Below are 23313 nucleotides of genomic sequence, written 5' to 3'. Positions count from 1 at the left end.
TCAAATACCAGGATCCCACCGATCCCGGGATTGGTCACCCTAATTCCATTCAGCACAGTTGGGGGGGGGGGTGCATAAGTAAGAAAGTATCTACGGCGCAAATACTGTATATGCAAGAAATGTTCCACAAATGGGTGTACATTCAAATGTGTACTAGTCCCTTTGATTTCCAAAGGGCTAAGGTCCAGATCTAAAACGGGGTGCTGCTGTAAATGTAAGGCACCTAGGGGTAAATTTACTAAACTGCGGGTTGTTAGAAGTACAGATGGGGCAGGTCCCATCTTGGCAGGGGATGGCGCTGGCGTCGCCAGCCGCCATCCCCCGCCAGCGCCATGGCGATGGTGAGCAGGGGACGCGCGCGCACGAGAGGCGCGCGCGTCCCCTTCCGACGGCGCTTCCATCCGTTCCCCCGGGTCCCCGCCGGCTTGCCGGCGGTAACCCGGGGTCCCCGCCGCCTGCCCGCATCCCCCCCTAACCCCCCCTAACCCTGTCCGTCTCCCTGAGGCGGAGACGGACAGGGTTTCCGTCGCGCTGGCGACGGAGACTGAGACGCGCGTGCGCGTGAGACGCACGCGCGTCTCAGTATATTCGCTGGCGAGGCTGCTGGCGGGTCGCCAGCGGGGACGTTCTGGCGATCCGCCAGCCAGGATGGGAAGTGCCCCATCTGTACCACTAAAAGATAATAGCTGGACTCTGGATACTATAGGCAACATCTCCACTCAGTGCCGGTGTAAGGCACCCCAGCGCCCCAGGCGGGGGTGGGGGGTGCGCCCCGCCTGCTGCTCCACTCGCTCAGGGGGGTGAGGGGCTGCAGCACGGGGGTGGGGGTGCGGCACGGGGGGGGGGGGCGCAGGGGGGTCCAGCCGTATGTTACACAGGCGGCGGGGGGGGGAAGTCCGGCCGTATCGCTACACAGGCGGGGGAGGGGGGTCCGGTCGTATCGCTACACAGGCGGGCGGCGGGGGGTGGTGGGGGGGATGTCCGGCCGTACCGCCACCGCTCACATGCCACCGACCTGCTACTGCCGCTCACCAGGCTCCACACTGAGGGGGGGGTGGCTGCTCCTAAGTGCCGCCCTCCAGTGGCCGGCGCCCCAGGCAAATGCCTAAGGCTGCCTAGTGGTGGCGCCGGCCCTGTCTCCACTTTTTAAAACATGCACTTTAGTAAATATACCCTTTATATTATTTTATTTTTAGGACACCTGTTTATTTTCTCTTGCCCTGGTTTCTTAATGAATGTACAGTAGGAAGTCTAATGGTGGGCCTTTTGCCCAGAATGGTTCTTGTACAATTGTAGCTTGAACCACTTTGCTAGACAGCCCTGCCTCCAACCTGGTTACGATTGATAGATCTACAGTGTCTAGATAGACAGTCAATAGGTCCACATGCAATCAGTTGGCAGGGTCAAAAGGTCAACATGGTTAATATGTCGACATGACAACGTAGACACATCACAAGGTTGACATGAGTTTTTCATGATATTTTTTACAATCATGTGCCATGCATGGCGAGTGCAGCGAGCCCTGCTAGGGTATGCATTAAACTAATAGGGGGTCCATGTCCACAGTTGTCGACATTAAAACAAAAAATATGAATAGCATGTCTATCTTTACATGTGCCTACCTTTTTCATGTTCACATTTTCACCCTGTCGACATTTTGTCCATGTTGACCTTTCCTATGTCAACCTTTTGAACCTGTTGGCCTTTTGCATGTCAATCTTTTGGTTTAGACCTATTGACTGTTCATCTAGACATTGTCTATCTATTAATCGACACCCCTTCCAACCATAGGTATCATGAGCGCGGGCACTCTTGACCACACTTACCCATGACCTGTCGGGCTTGGGATTGGACATTCCACCAGTGTGCACCAGAAGCATAGATGAAGATTTGCATGTTTTATTAGATATAACAAATGTGATTGAAATAGAAACTGTTTTTTATTTTTATTATTATGTTACATTTTCTAGTTTCCTTCAGACTATTCTATAAATCCAGCAGATTCAGGGCAAAGACAAATTACTGGCCAACCATAATTCTTTTTAACACAAGGGAGTGTCAGCAAATGTGCCCAGAGTATCAAGTTTTCTTTACAAGCAATAGCAGAATATAGGGCTAAAGCAAATTGTTCTTTCCCAGCGATAGACATGTTGCCCATTAGTGGCCTCTTCAGCGATGGTAACAAAGTTCAGTTCAGCTTCTCATATATCAGTTTAGCTCATACTTTTTCATTGAACAATTTGTAACTTAACCTAATGAATTCCTTACACATCTTCCTTCGCCCGAGCACAGGTTATTTGGACCCATAGTCACAGTGTACTTATGATAATGGCTTTAGGGCTCCCTTTGAAAATGTGGCAGACATGTCTTCGAGAGGGCCTCAGCCAACATCTGTTGCTCTCTGTGTTCTAGCTAAGCTGGAGAACCAGATCACCATCAGCTTACGGCTCAGCTTTGTAGAGCGCAAATGTAAATCACAGATGGAATAACATATTTTATAGCTTATTACTTTAACCTTTGCTGAATGTCACACATGAAACAAATGTTCTCATGAAATCTATTGACAGCCTAATATAATGTATGGGAATACAATTTCCTATAGGAAGCTTCAACGAATAAATCACTGTGTTTAGTTCAGTTGTTTTCTTACCGTCTATCTGCCTACAGTGATATGAGTTAGGGCTATGTACTATAGGTCATGCATATTAGCATTTTACAAAAACTGTATAGAATATTTTCTCCCACCCACTCTCTCCTTTCTCCCGCTATCCCACTCATCTCTCTCTCTCTTTTTCCTTACCTTTTCTTCAACTCTCCCCCATCTCTCCCCTTTCTCTCTCTCGGCATCTATCTCTATCCTTTCTCCCTTTCTTCCTCCACCTTTCTCCTGCTTTCCCTCAATCTCTTCCCTCTCTCTCTGTCCTTCCCCTTTCTCCCGCTCTACCTCCATCTCTCCCCTTTCTCCCTCCACCTCCCCCCCTTTCTCCCTCCACCCTTCTCTCTGCCCTCTCACTTCTATCCACTTGGCCCATCTAGTCTGCCCCTTTTTTAAACATGTTACCTCAAACCATATTTGATCCTTATTTCTTTGTAAAGATATCAATATGCCTATCCCAAGCATGTTTAAATTGTACTACTGTATTTGCCTCTACCACCTCTGATGGGAGGCTATTCCACTTATCTACTACTCCTTCTGTGAAGTCATTCTTCCTCAAATTTCCCCTGAATCTTCCTCCCTCTAGTTTCAGTGCATGTCCTCGTGTTCTGTTGCTTCTCTTACTGTGAAAAATGTCTCCCACCTGTACCTTGTTATAACCCTTGAAATATTTTAAAGTTTCTATCATGTTCCCCCTTTGATAAATTCAGGGATCATCGGCTGCTCTGCAGAGCACTGGTGATCATTTCACCCAGCAACCTGCCCCCCACCCGCAGGATACTGTGACCCGCAGGTGGGTCAGTGGGACATTGTCCAATTAGCAGGACTCATCGGGACAGTTGGGAGGTAAGATAAAGGTGTGTTCCTGAAAATGCAGGCAAGTTATTATGTGCATATACACCTGCTAGGAGGCGGGTCTTTAGCACCCCCTGTAGAGCAGATACAGATATGCACTGATAATGGAGACTTGCAGGAACCTAGGAGCAATGCTTACTGCATGTATAGCCATTTTTAACGGTGCATCAGTCCATCAGTAACCAGAACAAACAACTTTGGTGTGTGTATGGGGAAGGTTCTCATTGCATTGCAGTACTGGCACCAAAAACATTCATAAAATCAAACTTTTTAAATTTCACTTTTGAACTAATAGGGCGCCACTGATTTATTCTGTATGCGAATTCCTGAATTTCACTTACACAGTGCTCCTAGGAGAACACCCAATTCAAATCAAAGAGCCTTAAGATGTATTAACAGAAGTGTGTGCATTGCCTTAATCTGCACGACATTCACAGGTGTTTTACAATCAAAGCATGTCTGTTCCAGCACTTGACTATATCACCGACAGACAATCTAGTGAGTAACTTTCTATAAATCATTTCCAGCTCTCCATAACAGCGCAAGGCATTGGGTTTCATGGGATATGCTACACTGGAAGTCCTGCTTCTTTCCTGCACATTGTCTGCCGTGCGTGTTACATACCAAGAACTCAGATAGGCAATACATGAGATATCCAGGCGCTGCGCTGTTGTTTTAACAGCCGCGTAATGTTATTGCTGTTAAAATCTAGCTAGGTCAGATGATACTGACATATATTTTAAAGAGCAAGTACATTAAATTTCAATTATTTATTCCTTTTCGTCTATTATATATGTAATAACTCTACTCAAACTGCTAGAAGGAGGAAGCCTGATCTGGGTTCATTGGAATGATTTTATATGGGGGGATAAAAATGCTACACAAATAAAATGTGACTCCCCCTAATAATTTTTTACCTACCATGTCCCTCAACAAAGAAACGTTGTTTATGTAGGTGCATGACTAAGTGCATTTTTAATTATAACTGGGACAATGGGATTGATTCAGTGGTGCAGTGGCGTAACTACTGTAAGGCAGCCCCAGCTGCCACTTGGGGAGCAATCGGCAGCAGGGTCTTTGTGGGCCCCGCAACCTGCTCGACGCACTGACATGCTGCTGCCCACTGGCTGAGCACTGGAGGCGAGTCAGCCGCAGCGCGGGTGCGGCCATGGCAGAGATCACAAATCCCCCCACTGATTCAATTGACTGTACACAGAGCCAGCGGCACAAACTTTTTGGCAGGGGGGAGCAAAATGTATAGTTATGCCACTGCAGTGGTGGACACACTGCCCTTGTAGGACAGGGAGGAGAACCTCCACCGTTGTAGTCCTGGTCTATGCTTAGATGGTGTGGCTCATGATGGCATCTAAGGGTGGTTTCGTCACGTGTCTAAGCTTTTATATTAAATTAATTGGCAATATTATATTGATTACTGCTGTTGTCTAGTCATTATTTCAAGTGACTGCATACTGCTCCAGTTCTAGTGTAGGTTGTGGTGTTGGGGCTGAGGTTTCCTGGATCAATCACTGGTGGTTGGATGACATGGCCATTACACCAATCACCATACAGATTTAGGTGGAGGTACTGAGAAAAGTTAAAGGAAGTGACGGAACAAGGGGTGTTACTAAGTGGCCAGATTAACAATGGAATGGATGGAGCTTCAGCTCCAGGCCTCCACTTTAAAATACATCCCTCATCATGGCAGCATAATGATCACCAGACAGACACCAGCTGGTCACATAGTTGCCCATAAATCATTAAGTATTAAAATTGTATATTTTACACATGTATGTAACTAGTACTTTTATATATTGAGACAGTGGGGCTTATAATATATGAGTTTTACATGCCTAAATGAGTCCGTCCCTCATGTCAGTCCCTATAACAATGTCATTGCTGGCATGAGGGAAGGACTGCACCTCAGAGGTTGATTAGGACCTCTCTCTGCAGTATACCTTATTGTTACTATTGGGTATATTCAGGAGAGCATAATCAAGGCTTCATTAAATCCATATTCCAACAGTGTTTTAAGACTAACATTATTTGGCTTTATTGTACCTGCAAAATTAACGCCTGATGAAGTCTCTCGGAGATGAAACGCATTGGGTCACTTTCTTGTACACTCCGAAAAGGGTTGAAGTGTTTCTGACTGTTTGAAAATCAGAGATTGACTGTCTTTCTCTATGTTGACTTTTAATAAATATTTTTGGACTTCACACCATTGTTTTATTGGAATTTGGAACATTACGCATATTTTATTGCACATTGTATTTTACTACTCCCAATCTAAGAGTATCTATACAGGTGTCTTTCCATTATTGTGGTGTATGTAGAATGGTAATCCCAGGGGGTAGTCCAAGGGACGGCACTCCAGGATTTGTAGTAATGGTGAAATGTAATAGAATTTAATATAATTTCACTCTTACTACAAATCCTGGAGTGCCGTGTCTTGGACCCTGGGGTAGCCATTCTGCTTTTATAATCATCTATACAAAGGACATTAAATACATCATGCAGAGTGCCAGTCTGCCACACCTATATATCTATAGATAGCCTGAGTGCCATTTATCTTTTGTCGAGTGCCGCCATCCCCCATCGTCAGTCTATAGATAGATAGATATATATTATATATATTGTAGCATTTTTTGTATCAATTTATATAAACTACCCGCTTATTGAACCATTCTGCCCTGCTATGGGTACGCACACCATGGATTTGACAGCTCACGCAGTGAGGAAATAGAACAGAAATTCTGCAATTATTGTATAGAAGTATTCGAAATTAAATGTTAGTAAGAGAAGGGAGACATTTGGACTTCATTTCTCACATGAGTTCCCCTTTAAAGTCTATTGTTGAGCGGAGCTTTGAGTTTTATAAATATAGATTGATAGATAGGTATAGATTGCTAGATAGATAATGTCACTGCTATTATACCATTTGGTTGTATTTCTTCTATTCTTCAGTATGTTTTTTTTTTATTCATTTTTGTATACATAATATGCAGAGGGAACCTTTGTTACCGACGTCCATGAAGCTAATCAGTCTTAAGACACACACAAAATTAAATAAACGTGCTTTAAAAAACAAACAAATTTTTTATTTGGATATTTATTTTTCAAAATCCATTCCTTTATGTCATCATATCTGTTATATTCTTAAATAATATCATTGTTACATTTGGTATTGATTTTCTATTTCTGCATTTGTAAATACGCATATGTGAGTGATATATTCATTTTAGATATCCATCAAAAAAGAATGACCTAGGTATATAAACATTTCAACTGTACAATTTACAGTTTTGGTGCTTATAATTACGCTTTGTAAACTTTAAAAAGAAAAAATATGCAACCATAGGAAAGTTAATTGGCAGTATTCTCTATAAAAGACATGTTTTTTTATTTGTAAAAGACCATGGACTTAGGTATTTTTTCTAGCTCAGTGTTGGACGTTTGCGCCAAGAACAACACTTATTGAATTCCTAAGGTTTCACTGAAGTACAAGCCAAATTAAAAAAATGTCCAAATTAAGCGTACAGTATGTGAAAACTCACTGGAAGGTAAAATAACCGAATGTTAAACTGAAGCAAACCGTAAAGTAGTTAGTATCATTATTTACATTTCTATGGAGCTGAACAATACATTATATGTCTCTGGTGACATATATCGTATTCTGGACCCAATATTATTTCAGTTTAGAATAATAGAACATTAAATAAATCTATCTGGTAAAATAATAATATGCACATATTTCATTTCATTTTTTTTTAAATATAAACATGTAAAATGGCCTTGACCAGTTATACATTTTTCCAGATGGAAAATATAGTTTTTAATTGCTTAACTTTTTTTATATCACTATTAATTGTTTTTTTGTTGTAAGATTCAGGGGTAAATCAATGAAAAAAATATTACGGGGAGGCTTTTAAACCTTGGCATATAAGGCAATAAATAAGTATTTGATTAACGTGCAGGTTAAGTATCCATTATCCAAAATGCATTTCGAATAATGGATTACACCGTATTTCGGAACATTTTTACATTCTCATTTGGTTGGCCATTGTCTTTCAACCAAATTGGTCAAAAAAAATAGTACATTGTGTATGCCCCTTTAGATGGCGCCAGTTTTAAAGACATCCCTGGTCCCAGTGATGCCTTTCTCAGATGACGTTATGATGGGGGGCGGGTGGGTGACGGCAGGGCAGCAAGCAAAAGAAAAAAAAAGTACATTCCAGAAACTGATGTGGTTTCCATGATGTGGTTAAATTCAAAAGTTGAGTGATTCCGTTACCGAAAGCAATAAAGGTGATTCCGTTACCAAAAAAAGGTAAAAACAAAGTTTATTGAGATTTCGGGATATTACCTCAATTTTATATTAAAGTTTCTAATTATAAACTAATTATTCTCAAAAAAAATTCCAGACTGAATTTGAGGTAATAGAATCTCCTATATATTTGGCTACATCTGTCACTCAAAGTGGGTGTCTGTGTCTATAACGCTCTGTTCCTGGACTTTCCTCTTAATGTGTGATTGCCTTCATCTGTGCTGAACACCTTTCTGAGAAATTAACCTGTTTAAAACAGGTGATGGCAATCATACATTAAGGGGAAGTCTAGAAACAGAGCATTGTGTCCCTCCTGGAGAGGGTCATGTTGGGAGGTATGTGACAGAGAACCAGCCCAGTGAGCCCACAGACAGTGCCAGAAACCCACTGCCTTCCCATGTTGCCCAGCACTGCTACTCCACAGCCACCAGGTGAGCGCCCCCCTCCCGCGATTTGCGGCAAAACCTCCCCCCCCTCCCGCGATTCGCGGCAAAAACACCCGCGACCCCCCCTACCGCGATTCGCAGCAAAAACACCCCCGCGACCCCCCCTCCCGCGATTCGCTGCAAAAAGAACCCCCCCCACGACCCCTCCCGCAATTCGCGGCATAACCACCACCCCGCGACCCCCCCCTCCCGCGAATCGCGGCAAACCCTCCCCCGTGACCCCCCCCCCAGATTCGTGGAAAAAACACCCCCCCCCGCGACCTCCCTCCCGCGATTCGCGGCAAAAAGAACCCCCCCGCGACCCCCCCTTTCACGATTGGCGGCACCCCCCCTGCGACCCCCCTCCCGCGATTCGCGGCACCCCCCACCCCCCCGCAATTCGCAGCAGCACCAGGATTAAATGGCACATGCAAAACACTGACATGGCTATGGTCGACAATGAAAAAGGTTGACATGAGTTTTTGAAGATTTATTTTTTATTTTTTTTAATTTTTTCATATTCATTGTCATGTGTCGACATGGACACCAATGAAGTGGCACACTTATGTCAACATTTACATGTGTTGACCTTTCTGTGTTGATTTTTTCTTGTGGCGATTCGCGTCACACCCCCCCGCAACCCCACCTCCCGCGATTCGCGGCACCCCCCGTGACCCCCCACCTCCCGCAATTCGCGGCAACCCCCCACCGGAACCCCTGTGAACCCCGCCCTCCTGTGATTCGCGGCACTTACCCCCGCGACCCCCCCTCCCGCAATTCGCGCACCCCCCCCCCCCCCGTGATTCGCGGCAGCTCCAGATTAAAATTGCACATGGAAAACACTGACATGGCTATGGTCGACAATGAAAAAGGTTGACATGAGTTTTTGAAGTTTTTTTGTCATTTTTTGAATATTTTCATATTCATTCTCATGTGTCGACATGGACACCAATGAAGTGCCACACTTATGTCAACATTTACATGTGTTGACCTTTCTGTGTTGATTTTTTTCTTGTGGCGATTCGCGTCACACCCCCCGCAACCCCCCCTCCGGCGATTCGCGGCACCCCCCCGCGACCCCCCCCCCTCCCGCAATTCGCGGCAACCCCCCACCGGAACCCCCATGAACCCCGCTCTCCCACGATTCGCGGCACCCACCCCCCGCAACCCCCCCTCCCGCAAATCGCGGCACCCCCTGCGATTCGCGGCAGCCCCAGGATTAAATGGCACATGCAAAACACTGGCACGGCTATGGTCGACAATGAAAAAGGTTGACATGAGTTTTTGAAGATTTATTTCATTTTTTGAATGTTTTCATATTCATTGTCATGTGTCAACATGGACACCAATGAAGTGGCACACTTATGTCAACATTTACATGTGTTGACCTTTCTGTGTTGATTTTTTCTTGTGGCGATTCGTGTCACACCCCCCCGCAACCCCCCCTCCCGCGATTCGCGGCACCCCCCGTGACCCCCCACCTCCCGCAATTCGCGGCAACCCCCCACCGGAACCCCTGTGAACCCCGCCCTCCCGCGATTCGTGGCACCCAACCCCGCGACCCCCCCCTCCCGCAATTCGCGGCACCCCCCGTGATTCGCGGCAGCTCCAGAATTAAATTGCACATGGAAAACACTGACATGGCTATGGTCGACAATGAAAAAGGTTGACATGAGTTTTTGAAGGTTTTTTTTTTTCATTTTTTGAATATTTTCATATTCATTCTCATGTGTCGACATGGACACCAATGAAGTGCCACACTTATGTCAACATTTACATGTGTTGACCTTTCTGTGTTGATTTTTTCTTGTGGCGATTTGCGTCACCCCCCCCCACCCCCCCACCCCCCACAACCCCCACTCCCGCGATTCACGGCACACACACACACACCTCACCCGCGATTCGCGGCACCCCACCCCGTGACCCCCCCTCCCGTGATTCACGGCACACCCCCGCGACCCCCCCTCCCATGATTCGCCGCAACCCCCGCCCCGTAACCCCCCCTCCCGCGATTCGCGGCACCCACCCCCGCGACCCCCCCTCCCGCAATTCGCGGCACCCCCCCGCGATTCGCGGCAGCTCCAGAATTAAATTGCACATGGAAAACACTGACATGGCTATGGTCGACAATGAAAAAGGTTGACATGAGTTTTTGAAGTTTTTTTTTTAATTTTTTGAATGTTTTCATATGCATTCTCATGTGTCGACATGGACACCAATGAAGTGCCACACTTATGTCAACATTTACATGTGTTGACCTTTCTGTGTTGATTTTTTTTTGTGGCGATTCGTGTCACCCCCCCCCCCACCCCCCCGCAACCCCCACTCCCGCGATTCACGGCACACACACACACCCCCGCGATTCTCGGCACCCCACCCCGTGACCCCCCCTCCCGTGATTCACGGCACACCCCCCGCGACCCCCCCTACCATGATTTGCCGCAACCCCCGCCCCCGTAACCCCCCTCCCGCGATTCTCTGCAATCCCTCCCCTCCCGCGATTCGCAGCATCCACCCCCCACAACCCCCCCTCCTGCAATTCGCGGCACCCCCCGCGACCCCCCCTCCTGCAATTCGCGGCACCCCCCGCGACCCCCCCTCCTGCAATTCGCGGCACCCTCCGCGACCCCCCCTCCCGCGATTCGCGGACACCTAAGTTGCAATACAGGGCATCTTTCATACAATTCTAACCATATTTCTCAAATACAAACGTTCACAAATTAAGGGGGCGCAGCCCCTTACGACGGTGTGAAGAGCGCCCGTAGGGCGCGATGAATCACCTAGTCACCATATATTTGTTAGCCGGATCCCATTACATATGTGTCCTCAGTACAAATAGTCTCAGTATGCCATATTACCTGGTGCAAGGGGCAAATTTTTTGCATTCTTGTAACTAAAAATGTATCTTAGTCATAATACAATACAACCAGGAGACTTATTAAATTTATATGCGACACTTGGATCTGTGTGAATCTGTGAACATAGCACAACAGAACTTGCCATGCAAAAATCCACATCTACTGTATCATAGCAATTTGTATAAAGATTCCGACTCAGTCGCACCCAGATATATGTATTGCATATCGAAACAGTCAGATCCATGTGTACTAGTGGCAACAGATTGTGACTAAGACAAATTCTGCCATCAGAAGCTGTATGATGCCACTGCATTAACAATAAATGAGGACACATCGGCAGGTTGTTCCTTTGAATAAGAAGTACTGTAACTCTAAAGGGGAAGTGCCGCCATTTATACAGCTGATCTCAGACAATGATTACACAGGATGCAATGAACCATGTGTTGTGTTATTTGTTAAATAATCACACTTTTGTATTATTGTCAATTAATTTAACATATTCTGGTGAGTTCCAGAGGCTCCATAAAGCTACATTTCATAAATATACTACTTCATTAGTTTTCGGTTTTGTTTTGAATGCACCCATTTGTAGTAATAATTTGTATAACATACAAGTAGGAAATATAAGTAGTAGTAATTGCATTAGTAGTTAGTAAACATATTGTTACCGTGATCATAAGGTGATTAATAAAATATGAACTCAGGTTGCCTTTTTTACTGCATGTGCCTAGGACCCACTCTGGGCTGGGCCTCTAGCAAAATGCACGGTTTACCAACAATGCATAGTAAAGCAAAAACATGAGCATATGTCCCCAAAAATCTTGAATTAAAAATGTATTTCCAGCTAATCTTTCGATGTTTGGCTAAAATGGAAAAATTTAATTTTATGGTAAATGTATATTGTCTGAAAATAAAATCTTAAAGGCAAAAATATATAAATTACACTTTTAAAATTAGCTTATACATATTGCTAAAAGTAGATCATTGGGACTTAAATATCAGCTGGATTTTTGGGATAGTGACCTATAAGATAAGGACCGCTGACGCACATACTGTATTGTTAACATTCAAACTTCATGATTCTTTTCTTTTTCATTCCTATCTGCTTGCAATTTGAGATATTTTTGAAGAACACCAAATTGAATTTCGCAATAGAGGAAAATAATGGAAAAAATGCTTTTATTTATTGCCCAAATTCCAAGTATACTTGTAGCCAGACTTGTACTAAGCTCTTAGAGGGAAATGTATCCTGCCCTGGAGAAGTTTCCGAAAGCAGATATATTTACAGACGGATCAGGCAGCGTTCTCTCCATGCCGATCCGTCAGGAATGACATCACAACTGGGCAGGCGCATTTGCATGCACCTGCCCATTCAGCTATCAGCTCCTGCAGTGGCTGTAGTCGATGGTTGGCAGATCGAATGAACACACAGAACGATGCGCCGATATGTCTTTAGATGTGTGTTGCACAGCCGACAACGCTGTTCACAGATATATCGACTGTACACACTGGCTGAAGGAGCATCAAATTATCAGCTGTTCAATTGAATGACTAATATATCGGCCAACGTGTACGCAACTTATCTTTCATTTCAAAGACTGTGCTAGAGAAATGCAGAAGCTGATTGGTGATTTTAGGCAACCTTTCCTATTTAATTATTATCCACCTTCGGTTTGTTTGCAGTTTTTTTATATTTTATGGTGGTCTTTCTTGATGTATAGTGTATGAACAGCTTTCACTATGTTTGTGTTGATTTTAGTCTTCTTAGGCGTGCACTCTTTTAGTTTGGTGGTTGCCGATAATCTGCTACTGGTTTGGCTGCACCACTTGTCAATGTGGGTCCACCATAAGTTGAATCTAAAGGGGTGTACACACGGAGCAAATTTGTGCTACTTTCTAAGCAATCTGACTAGATTGCTTAGAAAGTAAGCACAGATCTCTCCGTGTGTATGCTCCGAGAGATTAAATATCTCTTGCTAACTAAGTCAGTGCATGCAGTCAAAATCTAGTCAGATTGCTTAGCAAATGACTGCAAATCTCTCTGTGTGTACAGAATGAGAGATACTGATCGCAATCTCTCATTCTGAACCACTACCCGGCCTTTTTTTGCTTAAGCAAAATTGCTTAGCAAAATAACTTAGCACAAATCTCTGCATGTGTATGTGCTCTCCATGGGAGATCTTGACACCAGCAAAATTGCTTAGCACAGATCTCTACGTGTGTATGCTCCTTAAGGAGGGTGGAGTTTGTTTTTTTCTTAGATAGATTGTCAGCCATTCTTTATTTACAACCATTCGGTACTTCTCACTTCCTGACCCTTATTTTTAGCATATTAACATATTAATGATAAAAACAGCAATTGTTGCCTCTGTTTCTTTAAGATCATTTGGTTATTTATATGTTATTTATTAGAATTTCACATGAGCATATACTTTGGTGGGTAATGGACTATTAGGCAGTGTATCTATCTTTTTGCTTTTAGCATTACCAAGAGACGAAAGTCCGTATTTTAATTATTGAAGAGTAGTATATAAAAATACATTAATTTCAAAGTACAGTACAGTAAAACTAAATTTAGTTTAAGTGTGGACATGAAGTCATCTCTTTCCAAACTTTCTGCATGTGTTAGAATTACTGGGGAAAACCTGAGTAACCTGGATAAGTAACGATCTGACATTTCCTGCATTTGATCTAAAGAATGAATCCTCCATGGTAAAATTACCTACGGTATTATTTCCTGCCTTGGACAGAAGAACTTAGAACATTTATGCTATGGGAAAGTATGTGATCTGTTGATTTCTGGTAATAATTTCCCACAGTTTCTTAGGATTTCAAGACTTTTAAAAATTGAGATTTGATTAAGAAGGTGCTTACACACTGGGAGCGATTCGGGACATGAACGATGTAGCCCTAAAACATTGAACAATATCGTTAATTATATCATTATAATTCAGTGACATCACTGGGTGTGTGTGTCCCCCGCCCCACTGAGCATGCAGTTATTTGCCGATGTCTCAAAGTGAGCTGCGTGGAAAGATGGTGAGCGGGGGTGAGGAGGTTTGTTAATCGTTTGTCATTTTTAGCATACATACTGGTCAATATTTTAAACAATATCGTTCAGAAGTGCCAAAATGAGCAATATCATTTAAAGCAGTGGTTCCCAACCTGGGGTACTAGTACCCCTGGGGGTACTCTGCAGACCAGTTGGGGGTACTTGGAAATAATATTGGTAATGGCGGAAGAAGAAAATGTCTCCCAATGGCAAAATAAGTCTACCATTAAAATGGAAACAATCCACGTTGTGTAATTTCCAGTTCCATCTGCAGCGTCATCAGCGTCTCCTCGTGCTTTTGCCCAACCAGCAATTCACTGAGAGCTACCTGTGAACATCTGCCCCGCACTGACATGGGTGGAAGAAGCATTAATCCTACAGGCGTTAGCAGGAACTCTGGAGACAATACACAGCCAGCGGCCAGACAAAGACGGACCTGATTCCTGACCATATACTAGTCCACGGCTACTCCTTAGTATTAGGGCACGCTCACTTCCACTCATAAGTACTGTGGAAATTTCAAATGGAGAGGAGGGGTACTTATAAATAAAAAGCCTAATCAAGGGGTACGGGAGAGAAAAAAGGTTGGAAACCACTGATTTAAAGAATAACCCAGTGTGTACTCACCTAGAGACAAATGCTCGTTTCTACAAATCTAACAATCTGAAAATGATAGTAACCCTTTATAATATTTACTATAAGAGAAAAAGGGCAGAGGTAACATACCAACCAATCATCTTTTGACATTTTTCAAACACAGCCTCTAACATGACAGCTGATAGGCTGTTATTTTATCTCTCTCCAATCTTTCATAAGTCTGTCCCAAAGAATGTCTCTTTAATACATCCCCAATAATATAAATTTGCCAAAATGAGAGTCTTAATTACAATAGCACTTGGTTGGACAGAAGTTGGAACTATCCAATCACACACCTTAGTACACACCTTGCACTTCAATTTTCAAGACTTCCAGCACTGAGAAGTTTCTGACCTCTGTGTTTTGGGTCCTTAACTGCAACAAACCAGCCTTTTATGCCAGAGGTAGCAATTTTCTAGGTTTATTGCTGTAAATGGACTTCTAGATTGCATTTCTATAAATCTTTCTTTTAGAATTACAAATATCTGTAGGATAAATGAAAAAATGTATATTATATTTGTTATGTTGCCACATTATAAAAGAGTGTTGGGTCTTTGTTTTATTTTGTTTTTGTTTGTTATTTAGCAAAATGGCTATCTTGCGGAGAAGCATATTCTGTTCCAAAATCAGCATTAATAATTTATTTATCTTTTCTTTGTACTTGGAGGAGGTAATTAATTCCAGCTCCCAGGATTCCAAGCATTTCCTCCAGCAGCATACTGACAGCACCATTTCAAAGCTGCCCACATTAAAGCTACATGGGACAAAACTCAGATTATGAAAAGGGAACATTTTGGGAAATTTTAATCCCTTCATTGCACGGCAATGTAGGATAACCAACACAGACAGCTTCTATGCAAATGTTACATCTGCAGGCATTCCTTTGCTGAGTGTTCTAAGCTGCGTCTCAGACACTCAGAGAGCCGGCAGACACCATGTTCCTTAGAAACATGATTGCTTTTAAGGGAGAGACACACAACCTCACCCCCCACGCTAAACCACCGTTATGGTCACACAATGCCATACCTCCCAACATTGTAGCACGCCAATTCGGGACAATGTGCGCAGCCCTAAAATGGGGGTGTGGCTTTCTGGAATGTCAATGAATCCACGCCCCTGTTTTGCCCCTGTGGGGGCATGGGCAGTGCTCTGAGAGCTGCTCGCCATGCCCCTTCTCCCTCCTGTCTCAGTGAATAGATGCTGCGCACATGCGCACAGCGTCTATTCCCTGCTGCTCTCCTAAGCAGAGCAGCAGCGGGAAGGGGGACTTTCAACTCCCCCTCCCCCCATACCGCGGGACACTGCCGAACCAGGGAAGTATCCGGGACACTCCCAAAAAACAGGGCTGTTTCTCAAAAATCTGGACAGTTGGCAGGTATGGTGTGAATTGGTAGCACCAAACGGCCTTTGTCCAACTTTTTTCATTAAACTGCATTGTGTTTCTGAAGTGATGCAAGTAGGATGCACAAGCGAATTCGCAGCCTTGTGAGTCCACCAGACGCTGCCCGCCGAATGCCGGTAGGCCTGCCCCCCCCCCCCCTCACAGTCCGCATTTGTTCACATGGGCTGCTAATGGATGTTTAACATAGGGGCCCAGCGCTCCAGGCTGCAGCCTAATCAGCCTATTGGCTATAAGGCCCTGTTATTAAGATGCACTGTGTGAGAGGAAAAGAGGCTCTGCGTTAGCGAGGTGCAACAGACCTTTTGTCCCAAGAGGAAGCATCAGTATAAAAGGACAAATGTACACTCTTCCCGGACGGGGGGGTGCTTGATCGCAGGTTAGGACAGTACCCTTACATATTAGGGACTATCCAGGGGTTTGCAGGGGGTGCTGAAAACCTTACCCTTGGCCCTGGCGCTGCCTAATGAGGGGAGGGGGGGAATTAGGTGGCAGAGGGAAATGAGATCCGCAACTTTTCCAGGACCAATTTAACCCCTGGGACTATTCTACCAAAATATAGACATATAGGATTTTTTATCACTGATGTGTAAACATTTTTTTTCCCAACAACGTTTTGTGTTATTGTCACTTTTCAGTTCTGTGCCACTCAGAATGTGACTACTTCCGCTGAACCATGCTTAATGAAAATGTAACTGCATGTACTCACTCGGTCATGCTCAATATATTTCCCAGAAAAGTCCAATTCGCACTGATTGGAATCTTGGGCTTCAGCGGATGGAACCTTGTTGGTGAACTTGATATTCTCCTTAGAATGAATATTCTGTTGCACACATTTTATGGGTGAAGTAATGAATAATAAGGCTTCTCTCGCTCTTGTGCTTGTGACGCCGTTTGCAGTATTGATTACGGGATAACCTTGCATGCTTGAATAACATGACTTATTGATCAGCTCACAGCTATGGAAGCTCGGTGTACAGTGCATATTGTCATCATAATGAAGCTGATTATCTTTCATCTCCGGAAAAATATTACACAGATGTCAACACGATATAATCTTATGTTATTTCTCGGTAAGTTCTTCCTGCTCACCTTACTCAACAATAGATAACCTGTATTGAGCATGTTAATACCACATACAGTATAGGGCAATTATTTCGAAAGTGTCTTCACACTCATTTATATACTATCGATAATTGTCTGACACATTATTAAGTTAAAGAAGCGATCCGCCTATATTGAGCAGTAGGGGGTATTCAATCTTGGATTCCAAATGTCCCAACGTTTCAGCAGTCAATATCCTGGACCATTTTCGCCCAGCTTGCCTGCAACTCGACAGTCGGAATTCAATGTTCCATCTGCCGCGTGTCAGAAAAGGGGCGTGTCGGCGAAAACGAACATGAATTCGTCAATTCACGGCTGTTTTCGACACAACAGATCTGACTTGTTTTAATGTCAGATCTGTTTTGTCAAAATATGCCTTCAATGTCGGAAGAGGCAGCATTGCATAGGCAGCAGGCGCTATTTCCCCTGTCGGAAATAGCGCCCAGGATTGAATACTGCCCTTGATAGGAAAGTGTCTGTTTTGAAAATGTAGCTACATTCCTATATCTAGCCATTGAGCTAAATATACCTGTAGTCTCTTATAGAGAGTTTCTATACAGTATACAGTATATACTGTATATGTAGATATATACTACTACCACCTGTCAAAATTACAACATAACAGTAATGTCAGCACCAACTGTGCGGCCATACAGAGCAACACTTGAATTGCTCTGTTGAGCACCATCTACTGGCCACTGGTGTGTAAAGCACATGCATTCCCCCTGTAGAAGTGAGGAGCAGTATTAGACTTTTAGGTACTTCTTTACTTTCACGGCGCCACTAGATTAGGACAGATAGGATATCGCGGTCATCGCGGGCATTGAATGCACTAAAAAATCGGGTGCGACGCGATGCCCGCGATGCCCGCAATTTCCCATAGGGACCAATGTTAAATTTCTCAATTGACACGATTTTTCTGTTCAATGCCTCAATTGACACGATTTTTCCATAGGAATCAATGTTAAATGGCCCACAGAGGCCAAATAGACACCCTGAAGTGTGAAATGGCCCCCACAATTGTTAACGCCACCCCACGATCAACGTGAACCCGAAGCGTGGCGAGCGCAGCGAGCCCGCGAGGCGCGGCGGTACGCGTCCTACGACCTTTTCATACCCCCACTATCCACGTCGGCGTGGAGTTGAGAATAGAATAGTGTGGCGAGCGCAGCGAGCCACCAAGCCCGAAGCGTGGCGAGCGTACGAGGATACCTGTGAAGCCCGCGAAGGGACGCGTTTACCTGTGAAGGTATCCGCGTCCTCTCGCGGGGCTCGCTGCGCTCGCCACACTATTCTATTCTCAACTCCACGCCGACGTGGATAGTGGGGGTATGAAAAGGTCGGAGGACGCGTACCGCCGCCCCTCGCGGGCTCGCTGCGCTCGCCACGCTTCGGGTTCACGTTGATCGTGGGGTGGCGTTAACAATTGTGGGGGCCATTTCACACTTCAGGGTGGCTATTTGGCCTCTGTGGGCCATTTAACATTGTCGTGTCAATTGAGGCATTGAACAGTAAAATCGGGTCAATTGAGAAATTTAACATTGGTCCCTATGGGAAATCGCGGGCATCGCGTCGCACCCGATTTTTAGTGCATTCAATGGCCGCGATGCCCGCGATTTCTAGTGGCGCCGTGAAAGTACAGAAGTACCGACTTTTATTATATAGGATTTTGCAGCAAGGATAGACTCTTCCATGTGCACATTGATGATGATGACTAGTAGCAGTACAAACACGTAGAGTGGGGGAAGAGTACTGCAACTCTCTGTATTACTGTCGAGTGAATGCAGATTACAGTGTGGGAGCACATACCTGTATGCGATATTTCCTATAGACCCTTTGAGGAAGTGGTGATATATTTTTATTGTTTAGCACAGGGGCATGGTTGGACAATAGATTGCCCTGTTCTGGTCTGCCACCTGAAAATGTGACACAATGACATAACCATGAAGGGGAGGGGTGCTGGCACCAGGGGGGAGATGCTGAGCTCTTTTGGATGCTCTGATTGGCTCCTCAGTGGCTTGGCGCCATGAGCATAGAGAAGCAGAACACATGTGGTGGCACTGCAGAGGCTTGCAGCCAAGACTAGGGGGGAAGCTAAGCACCCAGAGGGTCCAAGGGACACTTTAGGTGGTAGCTTTCTGCTGCAGAGTGTTGATCCAGGCACCCTGTGTGCCAAGTATTGGATGATAAAAGGCAGCCACCCCCTTAGGGCCTGGGCAGTAGTACCGATGACCCTGGATACTGGACGGTGGTACAACAGTAGGCTTCTGGTACTGACGCGTTTTGCTGTCACTAAATGTACAGCTTTGATAGATCTATACAGTCAGTGAGCGCAAAGCATCTCAGAAACCAGGAGCCCAGTCTTGCACCACCGCCCAGCATCAGCTGATGACACTTCCGTCAATCCGGACCAGCCAACATCCCTCACTTACAGAGCAACTATATGAAATTGCCCAGTGTATCGAATCCCTGCTTACACCGCACAATTTTGAGGATTTTTGCTGCTATGCTTCCTATTAGGGATTCTTTCTTCCAGCGGGATTCAAGTGGTAACTATACCCTATTAAGGGGGACTACACATATCAAGAATTACAGCATTCTCATGTGTGGATATTCTAGTTTGGCGGTTTATATAGGAACGGATCAATTCTACATCTGACAGTGACTTTTCCTATAATATCAGTGGTGCAATGTGTTTTATGTTTATATTATTTTAATGCATTAAAAGGTAGAATTTAATTTCTCATTGGTGATTAGCGCTACCATTTTCTTCCGCATCCATGATATCTTTTTGGGAGTGACTATCCCATTTTTAGTAGTTGCTTAATGAGTCACCCCTTGACAATACCCGACCCATCACCTTGGTCATCTAAGTGGAGAATAAAGAAAAAAAGATACTAACTTGTATACTTTCCAGCAGGAGGTATGCAAGAGCAGCGGGAATAGATGCACAACATCTATTCACGGCATACAGGGGGGTATGGTCATAAGCTCACAGAGCTCTGGCCATACCCTCAAGGTGGCAACATGGGGGCGTGGCCTTGGGGGAGCCTCACCTGTGCAAAACCACACCCTTAAAATAGGCCACACCCCCTTACCCAAAGCACACTGTTTCAAAGTCCCGCTTTACATACCTCCAAAGTTGGGAGGTATGAACATGATTCTTGGTAAAATGTGTAGAGATTTAGATATGGGAGACGTGTGTCCACACTGAAATCTACACTAAATTGTACAGTAAAACCAATGCTGTCCAACATTAGTGGGCTACATGCCCAAGCAGCCACTATTTACCCTGCATGTAAAAAATAAACATGCTTGCTCCCCATTCATCGCAACATGTTTTGTCCACATGCAAAGTTACTTGTTATTTTTTTATATGCTCCCAACTAAAAAACATCACCAATATTGTATATTAAAGCTACCAACCGATATTGCCGGTTGTTATGACACATTTATGAATTGTTGTTGATATTACTTTGATTAGGCTTTTCAGCCCTTGTTTATTAGTCTTTGTTATGTCTTGTGTTGTGCTGTTTGATTGTGCAGACAATGCTTCTCCCCTCTCTGTATGTGCCATGAAAACTGGAAGAGCGGAAATGTTTGAATGTGCACTGTTCTCACTGGCAGAGCTGTGACAAACGTTGATAAATATTTAGAGGCACAGGGAGACCAGGCAAGCAGGCGACTGATAACCCAGAGAGGATTCAGCTCCTTTCCGGCACTTCTGCAATTCTGCGCCTACTTCATGGAATAACAATCTCTCCATTCTCACTTCAATAGAGATGTAATTATTCTGTCCATATTTATCATGAGCCTCTGCATCAGACGCAGAAGAAAATATTAGAGATGTCATATCCATTTTCGCATACCTCTCAGAGGAAATGTTTCTCGGTGTGATTGTCGCTGCTTCTCCCAAAGATTATAATGTTCGTTCTGTAATCGGGCATGGCATTTCTGACTCTGCTGCTGGTGCTGATGATGGGGATGATACAGGCAGCAGCTGATATGGATGTGAGAGCTAAAACAGGGTCAAGGTGGAGAGGTGACAAGAACCGTGAGTACAGTACAAGTCCTATTTCCTGCCCTTCTCTTTTTGAAATAGCTTTGCAGTTTTGCTCCAAACAAATAAATGCATTGGATATATTCATATGTTGGACGTATAAATATATTGGATGTGTAGCATAATCCTGGTCATTCGTTGTTTTACTCAACACTTTAACCCTCTCCGTGAGAGATGGGCAAAATATCGGCTCAAAATGGCAGCGTCTCTCACATTTGTTATATAAATTAAAATAAAAAAATATTGTGTCAAAAAACATTATATTTCCTATATATAAGGTTATTATGAGGAAGAAAAATGTTTGCTCTGCAAGTTTCTCACCAATTTTTACAAATTCACTTGGCACTCAATGGGTTAATAAAAAGTGAAATACCTATCTCATATACCACGCTCATGGTAAAAATATGATGAGAGTAGGTGCAGACATAGTGGGTGAGATTTAATGGGATTAGAGATTCAGAAAGTGAGAAAGTTGGTACGAAATCTCCAGGGTTTTTTAAAGCGGCAATCATTTACACTGCAAAACTAGTTTGATTTTGAAGTGTAAATGATTGCCCCTTTAAAAAAAAAAAACCTGGAGATTTCTTACCAAATCTCTCACTTTCTGAATCTCTCATCCTAGTAAATCTCACCCAGTGTATATATTAATGTTTATAGAATTTATCGTTATGGGTTTGATCTGAATTTAAAACACTTTATTTGTTTCCAAAGAAAAAAGAAAGAAATTAAAACATCACAAATAGGGGATTTTCCCAGCGAAAATGTGTGAACGGGTTCTCAAATGTTGCGGTACAACATTTATGTTGCTGTAACTTATGGTGGTATCTATTCTTTTGTAGGCTTTTATCGTGTACGGTATTATTTTAATACCGATAGCTTTTATTAGAAATTGTACACATCAGGTGCATTTGCAAAAATGCAGCTGATTTAGCGTATTTACTGAGTGTGAATATGTGTGTGTGTGTGTGTGGGGGGGGGGGGGGTTACTGCACATGTGAACAGTATATAGATAGATAAATAGATAGATATAGATATAAACACACACACTGTGTTTTTGCTGTCAGAAGTTTTCTTCTCACTGGGGGTAAGATTAATCAAAGCTTATAGGGAGATACAGAACCGGCCAATCAGCTTGTAGCTGCCGTGGTACAGGCTGTGTTTGAAAATTTGCATTTAACAGCTGATTGGCCAATACTTTATCTGTTTTTATAATTTGATACATCTCTGACTGAAGAAATACAGTGATATATTTTATCTTAGAGGTGTGGTATGCAGGGGTTTAACCAATTCATTTAAAAATACTAAAGGTGCCCACAGACGCATCAATTATCGAATGCGTTTTGTACTTTTTAAGCACAAATTGCATCTTATGTACAATTATTGGATGGTGTTTATGTTACTGGGAGTCCGATATTGTATGTCTAAAAAAGTACGTGCTGCACGTACTTTTTAGACTACATCTGAAATTTAACATTACAAACATGGGTTCATCACATGCATCCAAGTGCACATCTCATAGCAAGCTGGAAGAAAAATTGTATAGAACCATTGTACAGTCAAAAACGCATAGCACAGTACAATTGTAGCATCTGTGGGCACCTTAAGGGTGGAAGATTTAGCAAAGCATGGGGAGATACAGCATGTAAAAATACAGTTATGAGCTGATTGGTTAGTACTTTTTCTCTGTTCACTTTTTCTATCTCTGAGCTATTATAAATACCCCTTAGAGATTCTAGTAATGGCAAAGTCATATATGGGTGCTACTAACTCGGAACCATAACCTAGAACATACTGTATCTTCTAACGGGCCTAGATTGTTCTAGGTGTAGTGTCACTTGTTAAAAGTCTAATATGTGTTGCAATTTTGGTGGCCAATAAATTCTTTCTGATTGAACATATAACGCAAATTGTGTTGGCCCAAAAATATTGCTGGTCTGATCAAAA

At 43.7% G+C, this 23313-nt stretch overlaps 1 protein-coding gene across 4 annotated transcripts in view; it reads left to right on the top strand.

The window, feature by feature from the left end:
- ROBO1 (roundabout guidance receptor 1) overlaps positions 1 to 23313 on the top strand; it is a 940924-nt gene that overhangs the window by 331461 nt on the left and 586150 nt on the right. For 2 of the 4 annotated variants that reach the window (XM_083171920.1, XM_083171918.1), the window contains exon 1: positions 20967 to 21363. The exons of 1 other annotated variant lie outside the window; for it this stretch is intronic. In XM_083171920.1, coding sequence (XP_083028046.1) covers positions 21255 to 21363 — 109 coding nt within the window. In that variant the 5' untranslated portion in view covers positions 20967 to 21254. Of the gene's footprint in view, positions 1 to 20966; positions 21364 to 23313 lie in introns of those variants that run through there. One more of the 4 variants, XM_083171921.1, reaches the window with a different exon arrangement.

This window comes from Crinia signifera, chromosome 2 (genome assembly GCF_055691185.1).
Source record: "Crinia signifera chromosome 2, ASM5569118v1, whole genome shotgun sequence".
NCBI lineage: Eukaryota > Metazoa > Chordata > Amphibia > Anura > Myobatrachidae > Crinia > Crinia signifera.
The sequence above is the reverse complement of the archived record's forward strand: the minus strand, read 5'-3'. Positions and strand labels throughout refer to the sequence as shown.